General features: G+C 39.4%; 1 protein-coding gene across 1 annotated transcript in view; it reads right to left on the bottom strand.

The window, feature by feature from the left end:
* Positions 1 to 19,157, bottom strand: part of EVC2 (EvC ciliary complex subunit 2) — a 194,187-nt gene that overhangs the window by 81,162 nt on the left and 93,868 nt on the right. The window contains 4 exon segments of the mRNA XM_036762385.1: positions 88 to 247; positions 7,571 to 7,746; positions 13,535 to 13,774; positions 18,794 to 19,118. Of these exon segments, the coding sequence (XP_036618280.1) occupies positions 88 to 247; positions 7,571 to 7,746; positions 13,535 to 13,774; positions 18,794 to 19,118 (901 nt within the window).

The following is a 19,157-nucleotide window of genomic DNA, read 5'->3' on the forward strand; positions in this document are numbered from 1 at the left end:
TTGACAGTTTTCTTTAATGTTATTATTTGCACCGCTGATCATATATCAAAGGGAGCTACTCAGTATCCTGTCCACTCATTATATTACCTTTTGCATCATTTCACGTCTTCTCTTAATTGTTAGCTTTTGGTGAAGTTTTTTCTTTTCTTGCTTCAAATCATTTTCCAATTTGTGTTGAACAAAAAGAACTTCTGCCTGAGCTCGAGCCAACAGTGTTTCCATCTGGTCTTCATCCAAATACCCAGCTCTATATTAAAAATACACACAATTAAAGCCATAGTTTCCAAATTAATATTTAAGGCTGAAAACTTCAGTGAGACATTATATTTTATGGAAGTTAACAAGCTACAAATCACTGCAGACAGCAACCACAGCCATGAAATTAAATTCAAAGATGCTTGCTCCTTGCAAGAAAAGCAGTGGCAAGTCTGGATAGCATACTAAAAAGCAGAGATATCACCTTGTTGACAAAGGTTTGTATAGTCAAAGCCATGATTTTTTCAGTAGCAAAGTATGGCTGTAACTATAAAGAAAGCTGAGCACCGCAGAACTGCAGAACTGACACCTTCAAATTGTGGTGCTGGAGAAGATTTTTGAGAGTCCTTTGACTCTCTCCCTCTCTCTCTCTCTCTCTCTCTCTCTGTCTCTCTCTGTCTCTCTCATTCTCTCTCTCTCTCTCTCTCTCTCTCTCTCTCTCTCTCTCTCTCTCTCTCTCTCTCTCTCTCCCTCTCTCCAAGAAGGTCAAATCAGTCCATACTTAATGAAATTAATTCAGGCTATTCATTGAAAATTCAAGTAATGAAGCTGAAGCTTAAATACTTTGGCCACATAATGAGAAAATGGAGCTAGTTGGAACAGATCCTGATGTTGGAAAAGACTGAAGGCAAAAGGAGAAAAAGAGGGGAGAGGATGAAATGGATAGATACTGTCATAGAAACAATGAACATGAACTTGGAAAGACTTCAAGAGATAGTGGAAGAAAGAAAGGCCTAGCATACTACGGTCCATGGACTCACGAAGAACTGGACACGACTGAGCAACTGAACCACAACAAGAAGAAACTTTTTAAGGGGAGAACATTTAAGAATAAATGATAAATGACGTTTACTTGGCCTTCCCAAATAGAGTCCTCTTGGGATGACTCATTGTAGTATAGAGGTTGCCCTGGGTTCTCAAAATCTATGTCAGTGGAGCCCAAGCTCTAGTAGGCCCTACTGAGTGAGAATGACTTTTGGTACAGGCTGAGGGAGAATCTGTGTGTCTGTTATTTTATGACCACAATTCAGAGAGACTGACAACCAAAAGGTTGCCCCCAAGGGGATAAATTTTATTTTATTGTTTTGGTCACAACAACTAACTCATAAATGATCCTCTGTGTCATGGAGGCTCTGGGCTCACTGCTTATAGGGAAGATACCATATAAATGAACTTGTGTATCTTAGAAGGACTGAATAAGAATCCTTGGCATATGCTCAACAGAGGAGATACCTCAAGAACTCAAAGGTATTATCGATCATTTTCACTGTCTTCATGAAAGGTGAGAAAGAGGTGCGAGGTTTCCTAATTACTATTTTCCATACCTAGCAACATTTTTTTTATCATCGGTGAATTTAGTAACTGAATGGTGACTGTTATCAGAGCTGATGGGTAATTTTAGGCCATCTGATCCAATGACATAATCTTACATTAAAGCCCAGAATGGTGACCTAACTTTTTTTTCTCTTAAGATCACATAGTTAGTTAGTGACAATTTGGACTAGAACTCCCAGCGTCTAGGCTGAAGGACTTTTGGTGTCTACTTTCACAATCACAGCCCAGTATGGTTTTAGATTTCCATATGTTAGTAGCAGTAAAAGTAACAATAATGATGATGACAACAGGCATTTATAAAGAGCTTTGTGATTTGCAAAGTGATTATATCTATTATCTCATTTTTTTCCTTATAATAACCCTATGAAGTAGGTATTATGGGTAATAATATCCCCATTTCACAGATGAACAAACAGGCTAACATAGGGTGACACAACTAGGAAGTGACAGTGTCATACAACTGTGTCTGATTAAAGTAAACCTCCTTAACTCTACGTCCAGCATTCTATCAATTATACCACAACCCATTTATTTTTCATCTGGGGCCAGTGTAAAATAGTCTACATTCTATTAACAACAACAAAAACAACAATAAAAACTTTGATTTTTATAGCCTTTTCAGTTTGGGAAATTCCTCAGAACCATTCTGTGAGCTTAATAGTAGTTTATATAAGACCAATTAACAAATAAGGAAACTGTAGCTTATAATTTAAATGACTTGCCCAAAGTTACAGAGTCTGCAAATTATCAAACAGAGATAGGACTAAGAAACTCCCTCTCTGAATTGTGAGCCCAGTATTCGTTCTATGATCTTAACCTGCCATTATTAAAAGCAGATCCTGGTACTTAATAGATTCAGATTCCCTAAAGCCATCTTATCTCCAGGGATGCTCCATGATGATATGACTGGGTCATAGGAACCTAATAGATCTTAGGGTTCAAAGGGATTTCATGACTTTGTAACATCCAAGCCCCCTGCTACCAGGCAGGTATGATATTTAGCATTGACACCACAGAGCTCTTAGGGGATTTCTTCAAGGTCATACAGCTAGTAGGGAGGTCGGACCAGAACCCACTGGTCCTTGCTTCCTACTGAAGGGCTCTTGTCCACCACCAGGATGTCTTTCCTCTTTGAGAAGATGATTATGTGATCCATTCCTGGTCACTAAGATCATGAAGGGGTATAGAGGATTAGGGTCAATTACATTTTTGACATACCCAATCTTGACTCCAGAAGATCTGAGTTTAAATTCCAACTCTGCTAACTTACTGCATGGCCCTGGGCAAGTCTTTTAGTCTATATGGACCTCAATTTCCTGTAAATTGTTGAAGTTAGATTAGATGGCCTTTTAACTTTCTTCTAGCTCTAAATGTATGATTCTATGAGGTAAAAAGTCACCAGGAATTTGTCATTAGAACACTGACTGAATAGGTAAGTAGATTTAAATAGAGTTTAGGTAAATTCATGCATGATAGTATAACCCATTCTTGGACAGCTCCAAATCTTCCCCCTTGTTATGTTCCATCTATTGCTCCAAAGTCTGTGCTCCATAACTACTAAAATCAATGTGAACAGCCTCCTTGCAATGCATTTTAATTTACTGATGTTCATTTCAAAATATGGTGTTGAAAACTAAACAAAATAATCCAGGTGCAATCTAGAAAGTGCAGGGTATAGCAAGACAGTCCTCAGTCCTGATCTGAATGATATTCAAGATGGCATGTGATCTGTAATCCACATATACCTTCGCATTAAACTTATTTACATAATAGTCAAGTTGCAAAGAAGAATTATAACCAATGGAATGAATCATGAGAAAGAAGAAACAAAACCAAAAAAGAAAGAAAAAAGAACAAATAGTTTTTCTCAATCTGCATGCAGACTCTGTAATTTCAAGGCATTTTTAAAAATTAATTTTTAATATTTGTATCTAGCTGTTGACTCATACTGAGCTTATAAGTCAACTAAAGTCATAAGTGGTTTTTTTTCCTAGATGGAATATTGACAAATCATGTTTCCTCCATCCTATATTTCTACAATTCACTGATTGACCTAAATGCAGCATTTGTATTTATCCCTGTTAAATGTTACCTTATTGGTTTGGGATCATTGTTCCAATTTGTCAAAACAATTTAGAATTTTACTGTTCTCTATAATATTAGCTCTTCTTTTTAGTTTTGGATCATTTACAAAATTAATAAGCATGTCTTCATTTAAGTCAATGGTCACAAAATTAAATAGGACAAATTCAAGGAGAGAGTCCTGTGACACACTACTGGAAACCTCCCCCCAAGGATAACATTTATCTATTAATCAAGAAGAATCTATCCAACTGTATTATCTAGGCAAGAAATCAAATTGAGGCATAGAAGAGCTTGCTCAAGGTCATGAAGATAGTGTCAAAGTGGGACTTGAACCCTCTTCCTCTGACTTGATGAAAAGATAATGTGTGGCTGCACTGCACATACTGTCCACAGGAAGCTGATAGCTTTGCTGTGATCTGTCTTGATCAGGCTACATCAGAAATGCTGTATTCGCTTCTTTGCTCCTCATTTTAGGATGAAAGGCATTAATTTCGTGCTACATGAGGACCAACTGAAGAAAATGAGGATGTTTAGTCTGGAAAAGAGAAGACTTAGGGGAGATATGATGCTTGTTTTCATGGACTGTCACAGCTTTGTCTCAGGGCAACAGGCCTATGAATCAGATGATGAACGTTGGTCATGCTTCTGAATGTGCCAGTTCATTCTGGGATAGTAATGAACTGAACTGAACTGGAATTGAGAGTCTGATTAAACCTACTGATCCTCTCTCAGAATGAATTTTTAAATGCATAAAACATATGTGGGTTTACAAAGGAAATGGATTCTATTGAAATACAGCTCTCAAAATAGCAACAGTTAAAAAAAAAGACTCATGAACTGCAGGTTAAAACCCTTGGCCTAGCCTAACTCCCTCATTTTACAGATAAAGAAACTGAAACTCAGCAATTAAAGTAATTTGCCTTAGATCACATGGCCAGTAAGATCTAATTCCAAATTTAGGGGTATTTATACTATGCCATGCTGTTGCCTTTCCTGACATTTCCTTGACCTCATGGTCCAGTAATTGTATTAATAAATAGAGTTAGCCCGTCAAAAAGGGAGTCACCCTAATAATACCTACTCAAAAAATTACCTGGGGATTAAAGACTCTTAAATATGGAAGAGTCCCTAGGAATCATCTAGCCCAAATACAATCTTAAGCATTAATTTCCTCTAAGGACTATTGACAAACGGCTGTCCCAACTTTATTTGAGTGCCTCCAATGCCACTACCTCAGAAGGCCGCCCATTCTAATTTCAGACAGCTCAATCAACCTTCTTATAACTTCTTTCTAATCATTTTACTTTTTTCCCATTAAAGTCCTTATTCAAAGAAGTATAAAAAATATCATGATTCAGGGGAAAAAACCCCACTAGACTAGGAGTCAGAAGGCTTGGGCTACCTGTATTATTTCTCTGGGGGTCATCTCTAAGATGGCAAGATTAGATTAGATGATATCTGAGGTTCTTCCTTTCAGCTCTAAATTCTATGATTCTACAATGTTGGTTTTTCTAGTTCAAGTCAATTGAAATGTTCCTTAATATGGAATAAATTAATTGGAAAATTTCAATTAATTTTAAGTGACAAATTGTTTGATATTTGCAGAAAAACTGAACTGGAAAGAAAGTTGGTGTCCTTCTTTTGGGAATGGATAAAGAAATTCTGGTACATAAATATAATGGAATATTAAAAGTCTGTACATAGCAGTGAATGTAATGAATACAGAGAATCATGAGAAGACTTATATGAACTAATGCAAAGTGAAATAAAAAGAATAATAAAAAATCAAATATGAATTCTTCAAAATTACAATGACCAGGCTTGACCACACAGAACCACTTTTGCAATGTAACAGTTTTGAAGAATTACCTAGAGCACTGAGAGGTTAAGAGATTTGGCCAGAACCATCCAGCTACTCTAAGTCAGTGATGGGACTAGAAACCAGGTCTTCCTGGTTTAAAAGTCAACTCTTTAGCCAAATCGCTTTTGCTCAATGTAATAATGGGATAACCCATTTTTGTGGCACTTTGAGGTTTGCAAAGCCCCGTCTTTATGGCAGTCCTATGAGGTAGGTAATAAAAAGTATGAGCATCACCACTGACCAGAAGAAGTAACTGAGACTCCCAGATGTGATGCGATTTGCTTAGGGCTGCATGTCTAATATGTCTCTGACCAGGAATTGAACCTGGGTTTTCTAATTAAGAGCAGTCAGTCAGTGATCATTCCCCTATAGCATGCAGTCTCTCTAGGGAAGCAAACGAACATTGATTAACACAAGGACACAATGAAAACACATTGTTAAGTCTAAAAAGAAAGTTTAAAAATAAACCACATCTGCTTCTAACATAGATGAGACAAACAGCTCTTTGAGTGCTGCCATGAAGTGCCAAAGGGTGACAAGAATGAGCAACCAATGGCCTCAGACACTTGACTTGACACACTTACTAGCTGTGTGACCTTGGGCAAGTCTCTTAACCCCAATTTCCCTGCTTTCCCCCCTCAAAAAAACAAAATAAAACAAAAGAATGAGTAACCAAAGACACCCAATTAAGCAAATAGAAAACCCCAAATTTCCCTCTATCTTTATCCCTCCCATCTGCCAAGGTGGGGGGAGGGGGAAGCCCATCTCAAGAGGATGCTAAAACAGCAGAAAGATAATGTTTGAACAGGTTCTTGGGAATGGAAAAATTACACCTTCTGGGACAAGAATGATGGGAATTCAGTGGATTTGATGCCCAGAATAATGAACTGAAGCAGAGAATGCTAGAGGAAGACTAAGCCTTAGAACACATAATAGGGTCAGAGTTGGCTAGAACCTGGGAACCTAGAATGCTAGATCTAGAAGGGGCCTTATAACATAAAATATAGAATGCTGGAGTCAAAGATCTTAATTCCAAACCTAATTTCATAGATGAGGAAACTGAAGCACAAGGAAAGGAAGTAATTTCCCTAGACCATGTTGCTATTTAGTGACAGATAGAGGGCTTTAGGGCCTCTCCCCACCAACTATCCTCAGCTTCCTATATAGAATTAATAAGTATTTCCTGAAAAGGATCATAGTAGTCCACAGATGGTATCAACCATACAAGTGTTACTTACATATCTAGTTTTATTATCTCATTTCTAGCTCTGGCTCCACCACTAACATTCTACATGACCTCTGGCTAGTCATATCCTTTTCCTGAGCCTCTATCCTCCTCCATAAAATGAAGAGATTGAATTGCTCAGGCAGCATGCCATAGTGAATAGACCACTGGGCTCAGAATCAAGAAGATCTGGTTTGGGGGTTTTTTTGAAGGGGGGTACAGCAGGGCAATTGGGGTTAAGTGACTTGCCCAAGGTCACACAGCTAGTAAGTGTGTCAAATGTCTGAGGCCAGATTCGAACTCAGGTCCACCTGACTCCAGGGCCGGTGCTCTATTCACTGCACCACCCAGCTGCCCCCAGAAAGAAAGATCTGGTTTTAAATCCTACCTCTAAGAGTACTAACTATGTGACCTTGGCAAGCACTTAGCACAGGGTCTGATGCGTAGTAGGTGCTTAAAAACATTTATTGACTGTCCATAGTCATTTGTCCTCTCTGAATCTCAGTTTCTTTGTCTCTAAAGCAATGGGGATGCATGAGATTACCTCTGTGGAATTCTTTAGCTTTAAATTTATGATCCTATAACATATGCATGATTAAATGATTGATATTTGCCCAATACTCTTATATAGAACTTGTAGCATGACTTAACAGCTAATGCCTCTGCCAATTAATAGCCATATCATTGCTTCATGAGCCTCTTAGAATTCTCTATTTAAGGACCTCTGACAGAAGGATGAATCGCCAAAAGAGCATCTTCTTTCCCGGGTAACGATTTTTTATTATTTGGAAGTTTCAACGTTTAATTACCTCTCATTTTTGTGGATAAGGCTTGTTATCTGAGCTGTTGCTGTGTTCAGAAGACTTTGGTCCCGGGTTTCTAATGACTGTAAGCTTTGTATCAGGTATTTTCTGTAGCCAAATCGCTTACTCAGGTGGTATTTCTTGTTAGCTTGTAAAAAATCCATTAACTCTTCGATATTCTCCTATTTGAAAACAGGAGAAAGACACATGCGATTTACTTTCAATCTCTTTTCTCATTTATATTAGCAGATTACAATATGTATCAAAGAGCACTTTTAAAGTGCCTATTATGTGCCAGGCCTCAAGAAAATGTAAACTCTAATGGGGAAGATGACATGAATGAAGATAGGTGTGTACTAAGATACATAGAGAGTACGTGGAAGGTAGCCTTGGAGAAGAAGGCACTAGTAGCTGGGAGACTAGGGAGATCTCCCTGTAGGATGTAGCAACTGAGTTGAGTCTTAAGGAGAATCAGGGATCTTGAAACATAGAGGAGAGAGCATTCTGGATGTGTGGAATGGCCAGTATAAGACAGAGCATCGTGCCCAAGGACGAGCAAGAAGGTCAGAATGGTTCTGCCATAGGGTGTGTGGAATCAGTTGATCTAAGAGCTCAGGACTGTGCCAAGGAGTGAGGACACAAAGAAAGGCTCAACACTGTCCATGTGCTCAAGGAACTCACGTTCTAATAAGGGAGTCAACTCGTAAATAACTAGAAAGATAGAAGATCCTAGAGAAAGCAATCTCAGAGGGAAGGTACTGGGGTAGAATAGAGACCTGGAAAGACCTCCTGCAAAAAGTGAGATTTGAGCAAGCCAAGGGAGGCAGATAGCAAGGGCATTCCAAGTATAGGGGACAGTCAGTAAAAAGGTACAGAGTTAGATGGGACATGGAATTCCACATGCAAGCAACAGTAAATAAGTCAGTGTGGCAGGACCAAAAGGTGGGGGGGGGGGGAGGGGGAAGTAATATATAAGAAGACGACACAAACAGGGATTTTGTGAAGGACTTTAAATACTAAACAAGGGACTTTACTTTTGGTCCTAGAGGCAATAGGGAGCCAATGGAGTTTATTGAGTAGGGAAGTAATATGGTCCAGTGTGTGCTTAAGGAAAATCATTTTGGAACAGAAGATGAATTGGAATAGAAAGGGGCCTGTTAGCCCAATCAGAAGACTACTGCAGTGGCCGAGGCTAGAGGTGATGAGGTCCAGCACTGGACTGGTGGCTGTCATGTGAGTGGAAATCAAGGGGTATATATGAGAGACGTTGTGAAGGCAGAGATAGAAACACTGGAAAGCTAGGAAGATGCCAAGATCTGAAGAGCCTTAAATGATCAGTCAAAGAGTTTATATTTCACCCTAGAGCTAATAGGGAATCATTCATTGGAATAGGGGTTGGGGGAATGACATGGTCAGACCAACAATCTAGGAAAATTATATTTATATTGAATTTCATCAAATATTGCATTTTTGATTCCAAAATATTATTTTAATAGTCCACATTCATTTCCTGCTTTCACTTTGACAAAACTTTTTCCTAATGACAATCCTAGAAGGTATTTGCTTTAGTAAAAATAATGACAGCTGTCATTTCCATAGCACTTTACGGTTTACAGAGTACATAACATATTTTCTCTCCTTTGATCCTTATGACACACCTGGGAAGTATAGAGGTTAGGCACTATCCCACACAGTTTACAAATGAAGAAACCAAGTACTCGCAGGTTACATTGCCAGTAAATGGCAGATCTGAAATTCCTGACTATTTAGTCCTCATCAATCATGCTTCAGTAAATTGTCCATGTAAGAAAAGATGGGGAAAAATCTGCGTAGCTTATGTATCTAAGCTATACAGAGAATGGGCAAAGAAACAGCAAAAACAACATAGAACTGAGGATCTCAGTGTCAGAATGTTTTGGTGACTTGTAGGGTTATAACTAGGAATTTTGGTACCTGTGGCATATCCAGTTGTGTGCATGTTTGTATTTGGATTGTGGTTCTATTGGCAGAACTAAGGAGATAACCCAAGGCCCTATGTGGAAGGGGTTAAGAGACCTCAGGAGGTTCCTCGTGACCAGAGATCCCAGCTGGAGAGGCTACTATTGGAGAGAGCAAGGCAGAGATGAACTAGGGAAAGTTCACCTACAGTGCAGTAAAATCTTGAGATTCAGTCAGTTGATGTTCATTGACAATATGATTGACACTGAGTGTAGAAATGGAGGAAGTTGGGCCATGAGATATGGGTAGTATGGCAAGGGAACCTTGGTAGTGATGGCCTAGGATAAGGGGAGGTAGAAGAGACAATGATGGTTACATGATATGGGACTGACAAAAGTCCATCGGTCTGGGGCTGACTGGCCAGACAACCACCTTGGGGAAAATGTACCCCACCTCCAGATGTCAACACCAAAGGATCAAAGCCCCAGACTCTTCACCCTAGTTTGGCTCTGCAGGTTTTGATCTATTAGTGTTTCCTCCAGAGCCATCACCACGTGCATATAAAATACGAATTTGTTTCCCTGATGGAAAAGAAAGTAAAAAGGCTTTTTGTTCACAGGCTTTTTTGAAAATGAAGAATAATGTGTTATTTCATCAGATGGAAGTATTATTTCAAGAGGATAACTAAGAAGAGAGCTCTGAGAAGGCAGAGTAGAATTTTAATCAGTATAGGCCCAATGGAGACTGGGAAAAAGAGGGAAGAAAGAAAGGCTAATTTCTTATGAAACTTTTAGATTATATAAAAGCTTGAGGATATTTTCATAGAGGTCATATCTGGATCCTCTGGCACTTCTTATTCTCTGTTTTGGACATACTTTAGAGGCCTGTGGGACAGAAGAGAAGAACCAGGAGAGAGTCCTGGAGTAGGCCATGGACAGGAAGATTTGGAAGGCTCAGAAAGACAAGTAGGAGGAAAGTCATGCCAGAGAATGTGGAGATCATGTGGCAATGGTGTTATCAATTGTGTGGAATGCTGCAGAGGAGTCAAGGAGGATAAGGACTGATAACAGACCATTCAATGTAGCAACAAAGAGATCACAAGGGATGTTAGAGATGTTTCAACTGAGTAAGAGGGAGGAAGTTATATTGGAAGGGATTAAGAAATAAGTTGGAGGTAAGAAAGTGATGGTAAAAATATAGGCAGTTTTTTTTCCAGAAGTTTGGCTAAGAAAAGGAGGAAGAAAAAGATCTAATTCGGTTGTGGGGTTGAGAAAGAGAATTCTACTGCTCAGAATGAAAAAGGAAGTTATTCTGTTGCACTGCAGTCTGGTTATATCACATTTGGAGTGCTGTCTTAAGTTTTGGTTATGATGTTTTAGGAAAAGCCTTGTGAATCCAGAGAACACTCAGAAGTGGCCAATCAATGAATCAAAATGACAGCAGAAGACAGTAGATTTCAGGAACTAAGAATGCTTAACTTAGAAAAGAGAAGACTTAGGGATGACATGATAGCTTTTTGTAAGCACCTGAAGGGTTGTCACATGGAAGAACCATTAGACATGTTCTGTTTGTCCCTAGGGGATAAAACTTGGTCCAATGGCTAGAAGGTATAAGGAGGCATTTTAGCTTAATAAAAGGGGGGAGGTTCCAAAAATTTAGAGGAGTGGCTTGTCTCAAGAAATAGAGTTTTCCACTACTGAAGATCTTCAAGTAGAGGCAGAATGACTATTGTGGTGTGCAAATTACTCAAGTCAACCAATACTGTTTCTTTTTGTGATAGCAATAGCCATGTGTGGGTCCTACTGATGGCTAACTCAGATCACTCAACTTTAACCAGAAGAAGTTAGATTGAGCTTCTTTCACTAACTGTAGTGAATTCTCCGTGAAATGAGTATAAGATTTCATGCCATATATACCTTTCTGGTTGCTCTTTTTTATTGTGTTTTTTTAATTCTGTGGTTTTTGAAAACGCATTTTTTCCTAAGAAAACATGCAAGTTGTAGCTATTAAAGAGCACACTTCAACAGCCATTATTGACATTGCAGTGGTTGTTGATTTGGGGAAAGCAAGTGTTTCAAAGATCATTCAAGCCCAAAATTAAACCAACTCTTGGTGGAAAGAACTGAGCAACCATTGCTGCAAATCAATCCAATTAATACTCAGAAAATAAGTAAAGACCTTCAGAGGGATCTAGTAGCTGGAGGAGTGAAGCAGTGCACTATTAATGAATTCTTTACAATGCACCATAACTATCTTGAAGTTGGAGAAACATTGAAAACAGAGGAAAAAAACTGTTATCCATTGCTATGAAGAAAGATGCTTGTTATGGGCAAGAAAATACCAAGGTTGGATTGCTAAAGATTTTTTAAAAGGTAATTTTTACTACCAAAACACACTTTACCAGTTAATATTACACTAAAGCCACTGTCAGAGAAGCTACATGAACCTATAGGATTTGACTATTTTTATCAGATTGTAAAATATCTACTTCAAAAATATTTTGGGGATTTATTTTTACTTCTCAAAGATCTGGAAGTCTGATAATCTCTGAGAAAATGACAAACTGATAAATATAGTGACATTCTGAGAAAACTAAGAAAAAAATACTTCTTTAATTAATGAAGAGATCGAATACTTCATGACCTTTCACAATACCACATATCATGAAAGGTTAAGAACTTTATCTAGGAGATGGAGACAGACATACTACAATGGCGTAGCAATCAATCTTGTTTAAACACCATTGAAAATCTATGGGTTTTATTCAAGGCTAGACATGGAAAAATGAACTTTGTTTCAAAGGTATAATTAATATTCAGGACAAGAAGAGTATAGTTTCATGATAAAAAAATTAAAGAAAATGGGTCAAATACTTGTGAACTCAATGTCAAATAATGAAAAACAAGTGACTGTAGAAAAAGTAGGATATAGTTTATGTTAAAAGTTTTTAAAAGATATAATAAATTGTAAGGTTTATGAGATATTAATAAATATAATTATTTTGCTTTGCTCCTACAAATTCAAACATGGTTCTTGTGCAGATGCTATGGAGGGGATTCCCATTCTGGTGCTGATTAGATTAGAAGACCACTCAGGTGCTTTCCTCTTTCCTCTTCTGATACTCATGAGTCTATAATATAGAAAAGAAGGAAGGAGAAGGGAAAACTTGTGGGGAGGAGAAGGGAAGGAAGATTAATGAAGAACAAAAGGAAATCCAGATATAGTGGTACAAGCCTGTAAATCCTGCTTTGGGGGAAGTTGAACCTATTGGATTGTTTGAGCTTGGCCATTCAGAACTGTACTGTGCCAAGTTTATAGTGTATCCATACTAAATCCAGCAAAAATATGGTGAGCCTTTTGAAAATGGGGCCACCAGGCTTGCCTAAGGAAGAGCAAACCAATCCAGATAAAAATGAAGGTTAAACCCTCTCTGCTGATCAGTAGAGGAAGAAAGAAAGAAAGAATGAAGGAAAGACAAAGAAAGAAGGAAGGAAGGAAACAAAGAAAGAAGGAAGGAAGGAAGGAAGGAAGGAAAGAAAGGAAGGAAGGAAGGAAGAAGGAAAGGAGGGAAGGAAGGAAGGAGGGAAAGAAGGAAAGAAGGGAGGGAAAGAAGAAAGAAAGAAAGAAAGGAGGGAGGGAAGAAAGGAAGAAAGGAAGAAAGGGAGGGAGGGAAGGAGGGAAAAAGGAAAAGAAAGGAAGGAAGGAAGAAAGGAAGGAAGAAAGAAGGGAAGGAAGAAAGGAAGAAAGAGAGGGAGGGAAGGAGGCAAAAGGGAAGAGAAAAGGGAGAGAGAATAAGAGGAGGAGAGAGAGAAAAAAGGGGGAAAAAGGGGAAGGGGGAAGAAAAGGGGAACCACTGAAGGGAGAAGAGAAGTTAAGAGATTAGGGACAAGGATAGGGGACAGTTCTACAGCAACCAACACCACCAACAACAAAAGTGGTAAGTATAAAAAAGGTCTCCCTGAACAGTGACATTTAAAAAAACATTTTTGAAAACTTCTACCATCAGGATGAAGTAACTTTTTATGACATTACCTGTATTTTAGAATAATCCTGAAGGAGCATTTTAGCAGCCTCTAATTTTAGGTCTCCCTTCAGAACAGCACTTTTTATCTGTGTAAAAAAGATGTTGTGTAGTTCATTTCTTTGGAAAATTGCCAGTTCCCTGTATGCTTTTGCAAAATCTTCCTCCCGTTTGAGCAAAAGAGACTTCCTCAAATGATCCTGCTCCCGTCGGTGTAGATTGTGCAGCAAATTTCTATACTCTAAAGCAGACTGTTGAAAGAAGAAAAGAAATGTCTACTTCATGTCTGACATGTTTAAAATACATTTTTTTTTCACCAATGGACAATGAGAAAACTGCTAATTACTGAGAAATATTGTCAAAACACATCCTCCTGTGTTTTAACCATAAGAGAAACTTTTAAAAATATAAGTAGTGTGATATAGTGTCAAGAGTCCAAAATATATTGTCGCAAGGAAAGATATGAATATGTTTTTATGTTTACTACGAACGAATCACCTTACATCTCTGTGGCCTAGGTCAGTGATAAAAACTACCACAGGATGTTGTGGTTCTGTTCTTTCTTAGGAATCCACAGAGATCTCTGCCTCTTTGGGTGTTAAATTAATTTTCTTCTGTCTTACATCATTCATAGAGGCCTTGCTTAGCTCATCTGTAAGGCCATATTCCCTTCCATTGTTGGCATCTTTCTTGTTGGCTTACATGCTTATGCTCAAGGTTTACTTCCTCCTGAGATCTTTGGCAATATCAATCTTTATCCCCCTTCTATTCCTTTTATATTGCTCATTTTTTGACTCCCTCCCCTTCAATAGCTGTTTCCTAGGGGTTAGACCTTAAAGCAGCTCTTTCCATGCTTTGCAATTACCGTATCACTGGCCTCAGTCTCTCTGCCTCGGGTGACCTCTAGGGGATACAGAACTGGCCCCAACTGGATGCATGACTCCTTCCCTCAGGCTTAGTGTAGTGACAAACAAACATATGCTAGCATCTTCTTGTTCCAGTTCCCTCTTTTCCTCAGTTCTCTGGCTGAGCTCATCTGAAGCACAGAGTACTACCTGCTGTGGTCCCTGCCAAAGTTAGCTTATACCTTTTGGTTTTCTGACACTGAGATGGGGTGGTGTTGCTGGGAGCACATAGAACTGAATTCTCTTTCAAGTTTGTGGGTTGACTTGTGCAACCCTGTCAGGACGTGGAGGCTGGTGGAGCAGGAGCTGCTGAGTGAGTACAATAAGGATTGAGGGTTAGAGTTCTCTGCTCTTAGTTCATCAGATTTTTAATTCATTAGAGTTCTTGGTGTCCTAGATGATGGAGACAGCTGAAACTGATTTCTCTCTTATGCGTAATCCCTATTTTGGAAAGGTTTGAGTGGTTGTGAGGGTTAGAGAAAATGTTTAATCCTCCATCTTTTTAAACAAGTCTCTCTCACACACACATACATGTGTGTGTGTGTATAGTATGTATTATACACACACTATATATATATATATATGTATATACATTATATACATACATATATATGTTCATAGTGGAGATTCAGTTTCATATACAGCCCTTTTGGTCTTCTTTTCCTATTCTTCCGTGTATGGGGAGGGGGAGGATGTTTACATTTGTTGACTGTTGTCAAGTTCAGCAATATAATATTTCTACTTTTTTAAAAGATGGCTGGAAACCTTGGAAGAACAGTTGAGAAGAATGGTGTTTTTGGAAGTCATATTGCAAAGAGCTTGAAGGTGGTAAAGAGGTGAGAGCTGTGAATACAGAAGACTGGGAGTTTAACAGTCAAACAGAAGAAAGCTATATGGGGATAACATTAAGAGATGGCAGGGTCAAGGGAAGGTTGTTTTTTGTTGTTGTTTTGTTTTGTTTTAAGGACACAGCAGAGCTGAGAGTGTTTGTATTCAGAGTAAGGCACAGACCTTGTCTTCATGGGAATTAGGAGTTCACTGTCTAATAGGAGAGTTCAGAGATGTTCACAAACCATTACACTACAAGACAAAATGTGAAAATGCAGTGGAAATTCAAAGATCATTCCTGGAAAAGGGATGTGGAAAAGCATAAGGAGAGAGAGGAGAGAGAGAGAGACAGACAGAGAGAGAGGGAGAGGGAGAGAGAGAGGGAGAGGTGACATTTGAGCTATACCTTGAATGTTGGGTATGAATTCACCAAGTACCTGGGGTCAACCTGTCAGTTTGGATACAGTTTAGAGGAAAGGAAGGAGTCCCATTAAGCAAGAGTTTTAAAAGCATGAAGGGGAACAGTGGGAGAGAGTTAGAAAATGGGTCTGGGGTCAAAGTGTTGAATGACTAAATACGCACTTTCCTAAATTCTGTTTCATAATACATAATCTCTATCATCTCTGGCTTCTTTTCATTCTACACAATTTGGCAAAGATACTGGAGTGGTTTGCCATTTCCTTCTCCAGCTCATTTTACAGATGAGGAGATCGAGGAAACAAGGTTAAGTGACTTGCCCAGGGTCACACAGCTAGTAAGGCCAGATTTGAACTCAGTTCCTCCTGAATCCAGGCCCAGCACTCTATCCATTGCACCACCTAGCTGCCCTTGACCTGTCTTAGGTACGCAGCATCAACAGCACATTCAGCAGATAGACTCCCTATGAGCAATGGGAAAGCAACTCAGGATTCAATGATGATGGACACTAGTTATCCCATCAAAGTCATCTCCTGAGTTGATGTGATCAAATGTGACAAGCACAAGCCATTCATTTTTAGGTTATTAGGCATGAAATGTGGGGGAAAACACAGTATTAAGCTTCTCACCAATGAGGTTACATTGCAAGTTTAATCGATTCCAAAATAACCTTTCAAATGCTCTATGAAACAATATTTATGCCAGTAATCAAACAGTGTCTAAGCCAGGGGTGGGGAACCTGCAGCCTTGAGGCCACATGTGGCCCCCTAGGTCCTCAAGTGTGGCCATTTGACTGTATCCAAACTTCACAGAACAAATGCCCTTGATAAAAGGATTTGTTCTGTAAAACTTGGACTCAGTCAAAAGGCTGCATCCAAGGATGCAGAAGGCCACATTTGACCTTGAGGTCACAGGTTCCCCACCCCTGGCTAAGGTTTACCACCTACTGACTGCAATTTTGGGCAAGCCCCTTATCCCACCCTCAGCTTCTGCATCTGTAAAATGGGGACAATACTTGTATCATCTACCTCAGAAAATAGTGATGAGGAAAGCACATTGTAAACTCTCAAGCACTATAGAAATATAAGCTATTCATTTTATGATAGCTATGATTATCATCATCCTTGTTATATTTGCACATTAGTGAGGCATTCTGTAGCACAACAGAAAAAACCCTGGCTTTGGAATCAAAATGCCTCTGTTTCTTGCTACTTTCATCCTCTGTAAAATGAGGGGATTGAACTGAAGTCCCTTCTTGTTTTAAATCTTAGAATCCTATTATCTTCCCAAACAATGCCCCCCCCCCAAAAAAAAACTCTTCTTCGGGTTGTTTGGTCATTTCAGCCATGTCTGACTCCTCATGACCACATTTGGGATTTTCTTGGCAAAGATACTGGAGTAGCTTGCAATTTCCTTCTCCAGCTCATTTTGCACATGAGGAAATTGAGGAAAACAAGGTTAAGTGACTTGCCCAGGGTCACACAGCTAATAAGTGTCTGAGGCCAGATGTGAACTCAGTTCTTCCTGACTCCAGGCCCAGCACTCTACCCACTGTACCACCTACCTAACCTTGACCTGCCTTAGATAATTACTCACTGTGTGGCTCTGAGCAGGCAACTTAACCTCTCTCATCCTCGGTTTCCTCATCTGTAAAATAAAGGAGTTGTTCTCAACTTCACCTAAGGTCCCTTTCAGCTCTAAATCTGTGATGGTATGTTTTATTCTTTCCATTTTAATTTAAAGCCATACCTCCTCTGTGAAACTTTTGTTCAACTATTCTCATCAGACTCATCACTCCACTTCCATTTTTTCCTTCAGGTTCTTACTACCCTGGAAACATTAACTCTCTTAGTGGGCTAGAACTCTTCTGTGTTAATATTTTCTTTTCAACTAGATGGTAACCTCCTTGAGGGAAGTGACCCTACCTAATACTTCTTTTGTATCTCTCCACAGCATCTGTCCCATGTCTGGGCATGAAATATGTATTCAACAAATGCTCAGCAAATGAAGGAATTTCTGAGAATACTCAAGTATAGTAATGGCCACTCTTGTGTCTATGGTGTGTTAAAGTTTCTAAAGCACATTCCTTGCTATGACTTTATGAGTCTAGGTGCGGATACTATTAATCTTCTTCATACAGAGAAGTAAACTGAGATGCAGAGAGGTAAAGCAACTTGCCCATAATTATACAGCAAGTAAATGGTAAAGCCATGATTTGGTTCTAGGTCTCCAGACCATCAGTTCTGTGTTCTTTCATGCCCTATTCTCTGGCCCTCTCATCATCAACCACCATGCTGCCCTGGAGAAACTTTCTCCCTGGGACCCTGCCCTTCTGATGCATGACTGCCTCTTCTAAAACACAATCCCAGGGCTTTACTCCCTACTGTCTGGCCATCTTCTTGTATTTTTGTCATTTCTTCCCCATAATCTCCAATTCGGTAACTACGAACCAGGATCAAAGGAGCTCTGCCATTTTCCCAGGATGGGGTACGATTCCACTCACCAGCTCTGTATGTTTCTGGACCAAAATGTTTTTCCTTGTTCACCACTTCCCTTTGTGATTTGTCTCCTCCATTAAAATCTAAACTCCAGAAGGGCAAAAAGGCTGTTTGTGCTTTTCTTTTTGTGTTTTCAGTGCTTAATAAGTGATTCTTTTTATTCATTCATTTATTCTATCACAAGAGGCTGCATAACTGTCATAGTCAGGATATTAAAGTCTCCAACAAAAATTATAGTTCAGCTCAGGCAATCAGAGATCAGTACTGGCAAACAGTAAAAAAATACCCTTTTTTTGGAAAGGTTTTCAGGCACAGGTAGAAACATCTATATGACAAGGTTACACTATTCTCTGAAAAATTTTTGGGCCAAAAAACTCCACTTTTCCTTGTATGTATAGAGAGAGAGAGAGAGAGAGAGAGAGAGAGAGAGAGAGAGAGAGAGAGAGACAGAGAGAGACAGAGAGAGACAGAGAGAGAGAGAGAGAGACAGAGAGACAGAGAGAGAGAGACAGAGAGAGAGAGAGAGAGAGAGACAGAGAGAGAGAGAGAGAGGGAGGGAGAGAGAGAGAGAGGGAGGGAGGGAGCATTTCTTGTGAAGTCGTTACTTGCCAGGCTGACTTACTCTCTCACTGACATGCTTCAGCAGCTCCTCAGCTTCCTCCATGGCCACCATCTCTCTCTGACACTGAGCCTCTGTCTTCTTCCTCATCTCCAGGTTGCCCTCTGCAGTCAGAGCTACCATCTTCCGATCATACTCTTCTTGTACTTCAGTCTCCATCATGAGAAACTGCTTTTTGAAAACTGAACTCATCCTTTTCTCCACGTGGGGTGAGAGGTTGCCACTGAGAATCAAGTTTTTCAATAACACACCAATTATGTCTTTGCTAATCTGCATACGACAGGCCTGCAAGTCCGCATCTGCCCGGGTCAGGGTTGCTATCTCCATGCTGGGAAATGGAAAGAGAAAGGTTTAGACCCTGGGATTA

This window comes from Trichosurus vulpecula, chromosome 6, assembly GCF_011100635.1.
Source record: "Trichosurus vulpecula isolate mTriVul1 chromosome 6, mTriVul1.pri, whole genome shotgun sequence".
Taxonomy (NCBI): Eukaryota; Metazoa; Chordata; class Mammalia; order Diprotodontia; family Phalangeridae; genus Trichosurus; species Trichosurus vulpecula.